This window comes from Orycteropus afer, unplaced genomic scaffold, assembly GCF_000298275.1.
Source record: "Orycteropus afer afer isolate SDZICR_OR568_19922 unplaced genomic scaffold, OryAfe1.0 scaffold00701, whole genome shotgun sequence".
Lineage (NCBI taxonomy): Eukaryota > Metazoa > Chordata > Mammalia > Tubulidentata > Orycteropodidae > Orycteropus > Orycteropus afer.
The window spans coordinates 697,794-712,477 of NW_006922288.1; the positions used below are offsets into that span (position 1 = coordinate 697,794).

General features: G+C 37.2%; 1 protein-coding gene across 1 annotated transcript; it reads left to right on the forward strand.

The window, feature by feature from the left end:
• Positions 1 to 340: 340 nt before the first annotated feature.
• Positions 341 to 3,765, forward strand: LOC103211166 (olfactory receptor 5V1). The gene is given in 3 exon segments (XM_007957081.2): positions 341 to 372; positions 2,726 to 2,803; positions 2,805 to 3,765. Coding segments are annotated over 3 exon segments (1,071 nt in total).
• Positions 3,766 to 14,684: the final 10,919 nt, after the last annotated feature.

Here is a 14,684-nt window from a genome sequence, read left to right on the forward strand (position 1 = left end):
CAATACAAAAGAAGACAGAACAGAACACAGCCATTTTTTCTTTACTTGGAAGTTGGTTCTAGTCAGTAATTGTATCATTTTATGAAGTCTACAAAAGGCAAGATATACAAAGTAATTAAAATTTAAGCATATCAGAAGAAACAGAGGGTGTGTTGAATGTCAATTGGGAACATTTGAGTGCATACATAGATTAAAGCTGTGTGTCAGAAATATTTTGTGCAAATCAAGAAGGTCAAAGGAGACAGGGTTTTTGTGTGGGAGGCCCATATGTGAATTTGTACAAGCCATAGTTCCAGCTAAGCTGGAAGAGAAAGAAAAGATTGAACAGTTTCAGTATGCTATGATCATTATTAGTGTATTTAATTTAGTGATGTCTTTAACTGTGACAACACATTGCTAAAGTCATTGATGAGAAACTGATTCATTTTTCAAGTTTTTACTTCATCACACTAAGCAATCAGTGTAGATCATTGATTAAACTAAACTACTATTTTTTGTGTCATAAAAGTTAAATATTTTTTCTAGAATTTTGGAGACAGTCAGTTCTTATGATTTTACGTATGAATCAGTGGAGAACCAGAAAATGTAAATAAACTTCCAAAGTTCAACCAGCTAATGGGTGATAGGAAAGAAAAGATCCAGTCCTCTTGATTTTCTGGTCATGACAGGTGCTCTTTCATTTATATCATATTGTCTCTGATCATCTATATTTGCTCAGTTGATGCTAATTTCCCCTATTCAGATTATAATAATAATAAGAGGTAATTTCTCCAAATGTACTCATTAACACTTCCTTGAACTGTACTTTTTAGAAGTGAAAAAAGATGTACAGAAATACTTGTGTAATTAAATATTCATTATAATAATTTATAATAGCAAAAAGAAAAAAGAAGTCTAACATCAAGTCTTGGGTTTTGTAAAGTTTGGTGCATCCGTACCATGGCCTTACATGTAGCCATTAAAACCATATTGTAGAAAATTTTAATGACAGGAGAAATATCACAATATAGTATAGGATAAAAAATTGTATACAATCTTATTCAGGTTTGATATATGAAGTAATTTAACACTCAGTGAGATTAAGGATTATTATTTCTTTATAATTTTCCTTATTTTCCAAGTATTCTGCAGTTAATATACTTTACTGTTATGGTAAGAAAACATACACACAAGTCAAATAAATGGGAATATGCAGTAAATTTGAATCCTGGCCAGTTTGTGTAAAAGAAAAATGGACAATTTGTAGAAATGATGCTAGCTTCTACATATAGAATATGCTAACCACTCTACAACCTAAAAAAATTAGCCTGCAGTGAATTAAGCATGCTGGTGGTTTAGGGAGTATGGGAAGTCAACAACAATAGAGGAACTTTATATCAAAAAAGCTGTAACTATTGATCCATTTCCATGAGGATAATTAAGATGTTTATCTAGCAATAGGATTGAGTCAAGCTGAATTCATCATTGAATTTTTATGTTTTTCATTTGCAACAGTTTATATTAGCATAGTTATAAATTTCTATTATATTTATAAGCTTTACTGGTTTTGCTTCTCTAGGGAACCCAGCCTAACACACTCCCAGACGCCTTTTGGGCAACAGAAACTTCTGGGGCCAAGGAAGTAAACATATTTTTGACAGAGATGGTTAGTCAGGTACGGTGACTCAGAGTATCTGAACTGAGTCAGTCTTATGTTCTTGAACATATATTAAACACTGATTGAAGTGGCCATGTTAATCAAAATTGGCATTCAAGATGTGACCTATTTATGTCCCACAAAGCAGGTAGAGCACAGGCGTGAACAGGCTATTTGGATCTAAAATGAGATCAAGTATTTGTCATGTTTTATCATCAAACCTGGAACATAAAAGACTTTATTTTTTCTTTTCTTATATAGTCTCTCTACTGGAGAGTAGTTTTAATAACCAAATCCATCAACACTGTATTTCCAAGCCATGTATTGTAAGAACCTGTTCCAGCACACCACTACCGGTTATTTTGTGAATTTTTCCAAAGACATATTCTGGTACCACCTTGCTTTTCACATCCTCTCTTCCTCTCCCATTATCTTTAATATATAACTTATAATTATATTAAAAGTATAAAAAGCAGTCTTCAAAAGCACAAGAAAGCACAAGGAGGCATCCCAAGGTGAGGCTCAAATAACCTCACAACTCTTACATAAACTCTCTGATGATGATCCTTACCAACCATCTCCAAAATACAGTGGGCTGTAAGGGAAGGGGATGACCACTCCTCATTTTCATGAATAGCCCTTAAGCTGCTGTATGTGGAATCTTTAACATTTCCTTTTCTTGTAAAAGTCCTGCTAATTTGCTATAAGAGATGCATTCCACAGGAAATGTTAAATGTGTTTTTAATGTGGTAACTGTTGACACCACAATAATTTCTCCTGGATTCCATATTAAAAAAATAATAATAAAAAATAAAATAAAATATAACCCACTGCCCTCTAGTCTATTTCAACTCATAGAGACCCTATAGAACAAAGTAGAACTGCCCCATAGGGTTTCCAAGGCTGCAGTATTTCAGGATGAAGATTACCATATCTTTCTCACATGGAGCTGCTGGTGAGTTCCAATTGCTGGCATTTTGGTTAGCAGTGGAGTGCTTTAACCATTGTCCCATCAGGGCTCCTGGATTCTGTAATACCAGGGCCCTAGTGTTTATCATGTTGGAGACAAGGATTCTTTTCTCTATGAAGCTATCTTTTGTTTTGTAGATTATTGTTGTTGCAGCACATGAATACTATAATTTCTGCTGCACCTTTCTCAGATCCCAAGAGGAAACATCATGGAAGGAGAAAACCAAACAGCTCTTACAGAATTCATCATCTTGGGATTTGCTAGTCTAAATGATTTGCAATTTTTACTCTTCACCATATTTCTTATGATCTATCTCTGTACCCTGGGAGGAAATATCTTCATTATTTTGGTAACCATAGCTGATCCCCAACTACACACACCCATGTATTTTTTTCTGAGGAATCTGGCCTTTCTTGACATCTGCTACACCACCACTAATGTCCCCCAGATGATGGTGCATCTCCTATCAGAGAATAAATACATTTCCTATGGGGGCTGTGTGACTCAACTTTTTGCATTCCTTTTCTTTGTGGGGGTAGAGTGTCTTTTGCTGGCAGCAATGGCATATGACCGTTACATTGCAATTTGTAAGCCTTTAAGGTATTCTGTTATTATGAACAAGGCCTTGTATAGCCAGTTAGCAGCATCCTGTTGGATTAGTGGTTTCCTCAACTCAGTGGTGCACACAGTGTTGACCTTCCGCCTACCCTTCTGTGGCAATAACCAGATTAATTATTTCTTCTGTGATATCCCCCCTTTGCTGATTTTGTCTTGTGGGGATACGTCTGTCAATGAGCTGGTGCTACTCATCATTGGGGTCTTCATTGGGTGGGCTCCTTTTCTGGGTATTATTCTTTCCTATCTCTATATCATCTCTACCATCTTAAAAATCCGCTCTTCAGAGGGGAGGCAAAAGGCCTTTTCTACGTGTGCCTCTCACTTGGTCATTGTCCTTCTCTACTATGGCAGCTCCATCTTCACATATGTACGGCCTATCTCATCTTACTCATTGTCAAAAGACCGGCTGGTCTCAGTACTGTACAGTGTTGTCACCCCCATGTTAAACCCCATCATTTATACTTTGAGGAATAAGGACATAAGAAAAGCCTTAAGAGCTGTGGGTGAAAAAGCAGCAGCCTCCAAATTTCAATTCTCTTGAAATATAATGTTTTTTCTGTGTTTGGATAAATAATATTAAAAAATTATCTGCCCTACTGATATTATCTGGTTATTTCTTGTGAATACTACTAATAAAATTCCAAGAGATAAGATTGAAATCATTCATTTCAATGATGTGGTAGTTATGCTTGTATGTCAACTTGGCTGGGCCTGGTTGAGTGGCTGGGCAGCTGGTGGTAGTTATTCCCCATGATGAGACTGGCAATCAGCTCCATGGTAGGATCTACCACAAGCAGCTGAGTAGCTGCCTTTGGGATATAATCTGTTTCTTGTATACAAGGAGAAATCTTGGGAATGGTCTCCAGCTTATGGCATGCTTGGACCCTGCATGTAGCTGTGTCATTGTTCAGCAGCCTGCCTTGCTCTGCTGACCTTGGAACTTACAATGGACTTGAATTAATAGCTTGCCATGTGGTTTGGTAACACTGGGACTGTGCCTTTTTACTTGTCAACCTTGGGCTTGTCAGCCTCAGCAGCCAGCAGCTGTCTGAGAGAAGAAATGCCTCTAGTTCCAGTGGGCCAGAAGCAGGAGTCAGAGCTGGACCCCAAGGTTGAGGGGCTTTCTCCCAGCCCCTAAAACCTGGCATTTTGAACTTGGACTTAAAGCCTCCAAACTGTAAGAGAATAAACTCCTGTTTGTTAAGGCTATCCCATTTGTGGTATGTTTCTTGTCAGAGCAGCACTAGGTAACCAGAACAAAAGATAACTCAAATAGGACAAAATGATAATAACAGATAAATTTAGGTAACGGCTATATGGACATTGTTTGTACTGTTCTTATTCTGGAAAGATTTCGGTATGTTTGAAATTATTTCTAAATAAAAAATTTAAAAAAGTTAATTTGAAGTTTACGAGCATAACTTAATATGCTTATCTCAACATGTTGTTGTTGTTATGTGCCATCAAGTCAGATATAGCGACCCCTCCTTGGGTTTCTGAGGTGGTGTCATTACGGAAGTAGATTGCCCAACCTTCCTTCCGAGGAGTGGCTGGTGAGTTTGAACTGCCAGCCTTTTGGTTACCAGTCAAGTGCCTTAGACACTATGCTACTGGATCTCAACACAGTGCATATTTTTTTATTGTTTTACAGCCATGTCAATAATATTCTTCAGTTAATCTGCTGTTCTTAATTTTTGCTCTTCTCCAATTGACTTGTGCTTTCGTTTTTTGTAAAATTTGTCTAAAAGTTGTCTTCCTTTGTCACCTTCCTTCTTTTATTTATCATACTTTCAAAATGATGAGACTGTTTTCCCCAGGAAGTTCAGAAGCTTCCTCATTTTCATACACCATCAACACATTTTTCTATTGGGACCACAGAAATGCTTATGTTGATATATCCTAATTTAGCTCTCATAAAGTGGTTTCAATTTTGGGCAGAAATATAACAAGTTTGTTAAATTCCACATTTTGCCCTGTTGTTGTTGTTAGGTGCCGTGGAGTCAGCACTGACTCATAGCAACCCTATATACAGCAGAATGAGACACTGCCTGGTCCTTTGCCAGCCTCACACTTCTGTACCTGAGCCCATAGTTGCAGCCACTGTATCAATTCATCCCATTGAGGCTTTTCCCTTTTTCGCTGACCCTCCACTTTACCAAGCATGATATCCTTCTCCAGGGAATGGTCCCTTCTGACAACATGACCAAAGTAGGTGAGATGAAGTCTGGCCATTCTTGCTTCCAAGCAGCATTCTGGCTGCACATCTTCAAGGACAGATTTGTTAGTTCTTCTGACAGTCTGTGATACTTTCAGTATTCTTTACCAACAAAAGTATTTGATAGAAATACATAAATCATGAAGAAATGAGATCTTTCAACTCCAGCTCTGAGAATCTGTCAGGCTTTTCATTAGATACACAGACCAAGATCTGACTTATTTTCACAACGTGTCCTAGTCTCTGCATTATGTCTGTATTTTTCAACTCCCTAAAAGTGTGGTCCATATTTTATCTTCTTTGAGAAATCTTCTAGATTACTTCATTTCATGTGTTATGACATTTTGGTGCTTCTTAAGTGACATCTTTCTATAAAAAATATAACCCTTATATAAAACTCAAAAACTCACTGCTGTCAAGTCAGATCTGACTTATAGTGATCCCTCTTTGGGTTTCCAAGGCAATTATCACTACAGAAGTAGACTGAAAAATTTATAAGCATGAAAAAATCTTAATTTTTCTAAGAATACACAAATAGTGCACATACTCTTAAAGTTGTCTGTCAGATTGTCTTACTGTGGTGGCTTGTATGTTGCTCTGAGGTTAAAGGCTATGTCATGGGTATTTTAAATACCAGCAGGGTCACCCATGGTGGACAGGTTTCAGGAGACTTTCCAGACTAAGACAGACTTGGAAGGAGGAAGGGACCAACCACTTCTCAAAAAAATTGGCTAGTGAAAACCTTATAAATAACAGTGAAACACTGCCTGATGTATTACTGGAAAACTTTATGAATAGCCCTGAAATACTGTCTGATATAGTGCCAGAAAATAAACCACTCAGGTCAGAAGGCACTCAAAATACGACTGGGGAAGAGCTGCCTCCTCAAAACAGAGTTGACTTTAATGACGTGGATGGAGTAAAGCTTTCAGGCCCTCCATCTGCTGATGTGGCACTACTCAAAATGGGAAGAAACAGCTACAAAGATCAAATAAAATTAGAATGTGGAATGTACAAAGCATGAATCTAGGAAAATTGTAAGTTGTCATAAATAGAAATGGACTAGTTTTGGCCAGTTTGAATCAGACTATCCATATGATCTACTATGTCGGGAATGACAAATTGAAGAGAAATGATGTAAGAGGAATTGTGTAACATTCATCATCACAAAGAATGTTTCAAGATTTATCCTGAAGCACAATGCTGTCAGTGATAGGGTAATATCGATATGCCTATAAGGAAGACCAGTTACTACTACTATTATTCAAATTTATGCACCAACCACCAATATCGAGACAAGGAAATTGAAGATTTTACCAATTTCTGCAGTCTGAAATTGGCCAAACATGCAATCAAGATGTGTTGATTATATATTACTGGTGATTGGAATGTAAAAGTTGGAAACAAAGGAGAACCACCAGTAGTTGGAAAATATAGCTTTGGTGATAGAAATGATGCTGGAGATCACACGATAGAATTTTGCAAGACCAATGACTTATTCATTGCAAATAGCTTTTTTCAACAACATAAACAATGGCTATACAGATGGACTTAGCCAGACGGAATACATAGGAATCAGATTGATTACAATGAAAAGCTCAATATTTTCAGGCAAAACAAGGCCTGGAGCTGACTGTGGAACAGACCATCAACTGTTTATATGCAAGTTCAACTTGAAGTTTAAGAGAATTAAAACAAATCCACGAGAGCCAAAATATGATCTTGAATATATTCCTCTTGGATTTAGAGAGCATCTAAAGAACAGAATTGATGCATTGAACACCAATGATAGAAAACCAGATGAATTGTGGGATGACATCAAGAACATCACCCATGAAGAGAGCAAAAGGTAATTGAAAAGACAGGAAAGGAAGAAAAGACCAAAATTGAAGTCAGAAGAGACTCTGAAACTTGCTCTTGGACAGAGAGTAGCAAAAGCAAATGAAAGAAATGACAGGGTAAAAGAGGTGAATAGATTTCCAAGGGCAGCTTGAAAAGGCAAAGTCAATTATTACAATGAAATGTGAAAAGACCTGGAATTAGAAAACCAAAAGAGAAGAACATACTCAGCATTTCTCCAGCTGAAAGAACTGAAGAAAGAATTCAAGCCTCGAGTTATAATAATGAAAGATTCTATGAGCAAAATATTGAATGATGCAGGAAGCATCAAAAGAAGATAGAAGGAATACAAAGAGTCACTGTACCAAAAAGAATTGGTTGATGGTCATCCATTTCAGGAGGTGGCATATGATCAAGAACCAATGGTACTGAAGGAAGAAGTCAAAGCTGCACTGAAGGAATTGGTGAAGAACAAGGCTCCAGGAATTGATGGAATACCCATTGAGATGTTTAAACAAATGGATGCTGGGCTGGAAGTACTCATCTATGCCAAGAAATTTGGAAGGCAGCTACCTGGCCAACTGACTGGAAGAGATCCATATTTGTATCCATTCCAAAGAAAGATGATCCCACAGAATATGGAAATTATTGAACAATATCATTAACATCACATGCAAGTAAGATCTTACTGAAGATAATTCAAACACAGTTGCAGCAGTATATTGACAGAGAGTTTCCAGAAATGCAAGCTGGATTCAAAAGAGGACATGGAATGAAGGATATCATTGCTGATGTCAGATGGATCTTGGCTGAAAGCAAAGATGTTTACTTGTGTTTTATTGACTGCACAAAAGTATTTGACTAGGGGGATCATAATAAATTATGGATAACAGTGAGAGGGAAATTCCAGAACACTCATGAGGACACTTGTGCTCATGAGGAACCTGTACATAGATAAGGAGGCTGTCTTTCAAACAGAACAAAGGAATACTGCATGGTTTAAAATCAGGAAGGGGGTGTGTCAGGGTTGTATCCTTTCACCATACTTATTCAATATGTATCCAGTGCAATTAGTCTGAGAACCTGTAGTATAGGAAGAAGAATGGGACATCAGGATTGGAGGAAGACTCATTAACAACTTGTGATATGTGGATGACACAACATTGCTTGTTGAAAGTGAAGATGACTTGAAACACTTACTGATGAAGATTAAAGACTCTAGTCTGCAGTCTGGATTACACCTCAACATAAAGAAAATGAAAATCCTCATAATTGGAGCTATAAGCAGCATCATGATAAATGGAGAAAAGATTAAAGTTGTCAAAGATTTTATATTACTTGGATCCACATTCAACACCAACGGAAGCAGCAGTCAAGAAATCAGATGATGTATTGCACTGCTGCAAAAGACCTATTTAAAGTGCTGAAGAGCAAAGATATCTCTTTGAAGACTAAGGTGTGTCTAACCCAAGCCATGGTATTTTCAATCACCTCATATGCATGTGAAAGCTGGACAATGAATAAGGAAGACCAAAGAAAAGTTGATGCTTTTGAGTTGTGGTGTTGGCAAAGAATGCTGAAAGTACTGTGGACTGCTAACAGAACTCACAAATATGTCTTGGAAGAAGTGAAGCCCTAATGCTCCTTAGAAGCGAGAATGGCCAGACTTTGTCTCATCTACTTTGGTTATGTTGTCAGAAGGGACTATTCCCTGGAGAAGGATATCATGTTTGGTAAAGTACAGGGTCAGCGAAAAAGGGGATGGCCTTCAACGAGATGGATTGACACAATGACTGCAACAATGGCCTCAGGTACAGTGAGTATTGTGAGGCTGGCACATGACTGGGCAGTGTTTTTTTCTGCTATAGATAGGGTCACTATGAGTTGAAGCTGACTGGACGGCACCTAACAACAACAGCATATTCTTTAAATTTAGAACAGAGAGCACAATGTATATTTATAAAAGAATATAAGTACATAGGTTTTAGTTCTATGTTGTTCCTAGGTGAGAAATAGTGAGGCTGAAAGATATTTTAGAAGTGGTGAAAGGAAACATGAACAAAATAGAGAAGAGCGTGAGAGAAGAGAAAACAAACAAGCAGCAAGGAAATGAATAAGAGAAATGAAGGGCAGGGAAAAGACCTAGGGGGAGAAGAGATGTAGAATTATCTTAAAAAAGAGATAGAGAGAGACAAAGAAAGAAAGAAAGAAAGGAGGAAGGGAGGAGAGGGGTAGGAAGACAGAGAAAGAAAGAAAAAAAGACTAATTAAAAGACAAACTTCAAATGGATTTTGCAATAGATTCTTTCAGCATCTCATTGCTCTTTCTCTCATTGCCATCTTAGCTTAGGCCCTTATTTCATTGCTAGACATCTTAAGGACTTATCTGATTCCAGTCTAATGTGTTCTAATATATCCTTCACCCCTTCTGAGTAATCAACCTAAAATTCTACCCCTTCCAAGAAGTCTCCTCCATCACTCTAACCAGAAAAATTGTTTTCTCTGAATATATTTATAACCACCTTAGAAAAATAAAGATTTCCTTAAAATTCTGCCAACCATAGCACATAACTCTTCAATTATTTTATACAATATTGCTGTTTATTTCTTCCACGGTACAATCAGAATCTATTATTATCTCATTTATTCACTTATTTATGTTTTACCCACTAGAATATAAACTCCATTCAGGCAGGGATCTTGGCTTAGAACAGAGCTTAGAACAGTGTCAGGGCAGTGGTGGCGCAGTGGTCGAATTCTCACCCCCACACACACACACACCTGAGCCACTCACTTATTGTTTGTTTTTTTGTTGTTGTTGTGCTTGTTTGATTTTAAATTTTAATCCTTGAGTAGGAAGATCAGTCTGGTCAGATATTACATGGACATGTTGGCCACATAACTCATCATTATAGGCCAATTGTTGAAAATGGCTTGGTTTCTCTTTACTAAGAGTAATTTTACTGAATCTGATGCCACAACTAATATGTGAATTATTCTTACCTGTCTTTAACTCATACCCTGAGTATCAAGGGCGGTTGTGTAACAAAAACTTGGGCAACATTGCTAATAAATTATAAAATGGAGTTTAATGTTTATTGGTGAATTGAAAGAGAACCCAGGATATATATCCTTTATTTGTATTCAGTAAGAATATTTATCATGCAAGTAAAGACTTCAGAGGCCTTGTATTATTTCAACAGGTTCCATAAATTTGCTTCTATTTACAGTGTATATAAACACTTAATCCTTAAATTAAGTTAAACAAATTCATCACTACTCTTCAGTCTTCCATCATTTGCCCAAACATTTCCTTTTTCGGTGTGTGTAGAATTATTTTATAATTAATCTGTTTTGGTTTCCATTATTTTGCTCTAAATGATATCACTTTTGCATCCTTTAGATATTATGCTTCCTAAGAATAGCAGCTGTGTCTTTTTATTTTCTTGGCCCTTTTCTTCTTATGACTGATACAAGACTCTGATCAAAGAACGTTATTTTTTATAAACACTCCAAAGAAAGGAAATAAACTTATGGGAAGAGAAATTTGGAATGAATAAGGCCTTGGAGAGAAAATCCCAAGACATTTATACCAAGATGCCACTGGGGAAGTTTATAGAAGATTTAGTTTGTATTTTTTCCTCTGGTCAGAATAAAAGGTGTGATCTGCTGAAGCGTGATCTTCCCTTTAGATATAAGCTGTCTATAATAAAAGTGAAAATAAGACGCTTTGATTAGCAAACACCCTCTATGACAATTTTATTCTAGGGGACAATAAATACAATTGATCCCTGATTTTTTTATATCCTTCTTAGTCAAAAGGTTGTATTAATTCCAAGGTATGTACAGAAAAGGAAGTTCAAGATAAATTAGCTCAGAGGGTAAATAGAAAAAATTCTATTTTTTTATTACTGGAAAATTATTCCAGTCCAAAAATTAATGGCTAACTCTAGATGACTAGAAACCATTTATATCTATGCATGTACACTGCTCATTTTCCATGCTGTCATGCATACTGGAAAAAGTGAGAGTCCTTTGTGAGGATAACATTAAATTCAGGGGAATGTGTGGATAGATTATAAATCAGAATGCTTAAAAATGACAAATCTGACTTCATGATAGTAGTTTACATAATGGTCAAGAACTGAACAGGTATCAGCCCTCCATTAGCTACTGCAGTGAATAGAGAGAGCACCTACAAGGTGCCAGGCTCTTTTTTTAGGTGCTGAGAGTATAGTACTGAATAAAATAGCCGATTATTATTATTATTTTTCTGGAGCTTATATTTAAGTAGGAAGGAGCTGTAGTAGAACAGTGAGTAAGCATTTGTTGTTAACCAGAAGGTCAGTAGTTCAAACCCAACAGCTGCTCTGCAGGAGGAAGATAAAGCAATCTACTTCCCTAAAGATGTGCAGCCTTGGAAAGCCAATGGAGTCTCTATGAGTCAGAATCAACTCAACGGCAGTAGATTTTTAAGTAGGAGAAAAAAAGACAATATGTGTAAGTAAAAGCCAATATATCAGATTAAAATAAGTGCTATTCACAACAACAAAGCAAAGCAGGGAATGATAACACAAAGTAATTTTTTTCTTTTTGTAATTTAATATAGGGCAGTCAGGGAAGTTCACACTAAGGAGGTGGATTTAGGCAAAGATCTAAAAAAACATGTGCAAACTAATCTTATGGATTTACCTAGCAGAAGACTGTTCCAGGCCAAGTGGAGAGCTGCAGCACAGAACCTGAGATGGGAGTGTGTCTAATGAGTTCTAGGGAAAGCATTGGGTTCAGTTTGATTGATAACCAAGGGAGAAAGAATCAATGCAGAAAGTAAATATGGGCCAGATCATGTAGGATCTTGTAGGTTGCTGTATTGACGTCAAGCATGCACTTTAAATAATATGGAAACCATTAGAGATGGAGAATATTTTTAACAGAATAACCTTAGATGGTGCTGTGAGAATAGTGCTCAGTTAGGCAAGAGTGGAAATAAGACCATTCCAATAATCCAGAAGAGTGATGATGGTGGCATGAACAAACAGGGTAGCAGAGGAGATAGTAAAAAATGGTTAGCTTCTGATTTATGTTGGAGTTAGAGTTAACAGAATGAAATGTGAGAGAATCAGTGAGGTCAAGCATGATGTATGGTTTTTCCTAAACACCTGTTATTGTTGTTGTTATGTGCCGTCGAGTCGGCCCCGACTCATAGCGACCCCTCCTTGGGTTTCTGAGGCAGTATCACTACAGAAGTAGGATTGCCCAACCTTCCTTCTGAGGAGCGGCTGGTGGGTTTGAACCGCCAGCATTCTGGTTAGCAGTCAAATGCTTTAGCCATTATGGTACCAGAGCTCCTTAAAGCACCTGAGAGGGTGGAATTGCCACTTATTAGACAGAGAAGAATGAAAACATCAAGGATTAAGTTTTGTGTGCTTCGTGTACATGCAGGTGAAAACTGAGTAGGAATTTTCAGCAACTCAAGGAATAGATTCTGACTGTTGATATGGATTTGGAAGTCATTAGAGAAGAGATTATATAGAAAGTCATTAAACTGCTTGCAATATTCAGGGGAAGATGTTAGAGAAGAGTTATAAGACTGAGCTCTGGATACTCAAATATTAAGACATGGGGAGAGTCTGAGAAATGAACAAAGAAAACAGAAGGAGCAGCTAGTGGGACAGGAGAGAAAAACAGGAGAGTGTGATATCCTAGAAATCAAGCAGTAAAAGCATTTCAAGGTCACATGTATTGAAAGATCAAATAAAATGAAAATTGTGACTTAATCTTTTGGCTTGACAATGTGATTATTATTGATGATTTTTATAAAAGAAATTTTGGTGAAAGGGTGAAGGCAAAATCCTGTTTAGCATATGTTTAAGAAATCACAAAAAGTGAAGAATCGCCAAAACAGTCTATATAGACAACTATTTATGGAGTTTACCTGTAAAGAAGAGACCAGAAATGGAAAGGGAGTTGCAGGGTGGTAGAGGGGAAAATTCATGATGTAAGAGAAGGAGTGAATAACAGGACAATGTTCTTGAGAAGACAGGAAGTAGTGGAATCTTGTATATAAGTAGAGAGATTTGTTTTTGTCAGTTCTGTCAACCACTGAACCATTGTAAATGCAGTGAAGGCAGAAAATATGGGCACAGTTATAAAATATGGGTAGATAATTGGGAGGAAGTTCTCCTCTCACTGCCTCTACTATTTCAAGAAGTAGGGACCGAAATAATTCACTGAGAATGGAAGAAAAGAGAGGTTTGGGCTGGAGGGGGAAAGGAAGATAGGTGATTGCTTGACAAATGAGCAACTTGTTTTCTCCAGCTATGTCCAGCTGCAAAGATACAGTTGAAAAATAAGTAGAGAGTGGTTTGGATTTTGGAAGATGAGGATTTAAGTACAAGTTGGTCAAGAGATTTGAAGATGTATACAAGGGAGTGGTTATAAAGATGCTTCATGGGATTTAAGGTGGGTAAGGAAGGACAATGATTATAAGCACTTGTTGTGTGTCGTCGAGTCACACCCGACTCATAGCGACCCCTCCTTGGGTTTCTGAGGCAGTAACACTACAGAACTAGATTGCCCAACCTTCCTTCTGAGGAGTGGCTGGTGGGTTTGAACCGCCAGCCTTTTGGTTAGCAGTCTGCCTTACTAGCCCACCAACTGCTTATTGGAAGAAAAGACATGGAGATCTGCTCCCACAAAGATTACATCCTAGGAAACCTTATATGGCAAACACATTTTTACCTGAATTAAAGGATAGAGAAAGGAAAGAGTAATCCAGATAAAAGGCCAAGCATGAGTAAAACCCTTGCGGTGGAACGCTTTGGCACATTTAAGGATTTTTTTTTTTTTTTTTTTGAGAGTTTTCTATTTATCACAAAACTACACAAATACAGCTGACCAGAGGTCTAAAAATCAAGTCTTCTGACACAATCCACCTGTAGATATAAGGAGAGCCGTGATCCTCTGACTCACACGGACCCTTCTTAGGTGAACTGCCTGGCGCTCAGATGGTGCAATTTTGAGTCTAGTATCAGAGAGGAGTCATCATCTGGGAAAATGGCCCCTTGGTCATAGCTGCTCTGGAAGTGGCAGCAATTTTGTGTTCCCACCACACAAGTCACTTAAGCATGATGCTAGTTGGAGGTTTTCCATAGATTGCTTTTTATCAAATTATAAATTTTTTGGAAGTCTTTATCATGAATAAGTGCTTTTTTTTTTTTTTCCCAAATTCTTTTCTGTGTAAATTGGTGTGATTATGATTTTTGTTTATTAGCCTGTGTGATTACATTTGTTGACTTGCAGATGTTGAAATAGCCTTGTATATCATAAATAATTCCCACATAGTCATGTGTATACTTATTTTTATACATTGGATTTAGTTTGCTAATATTTTATTGATTTATTTTT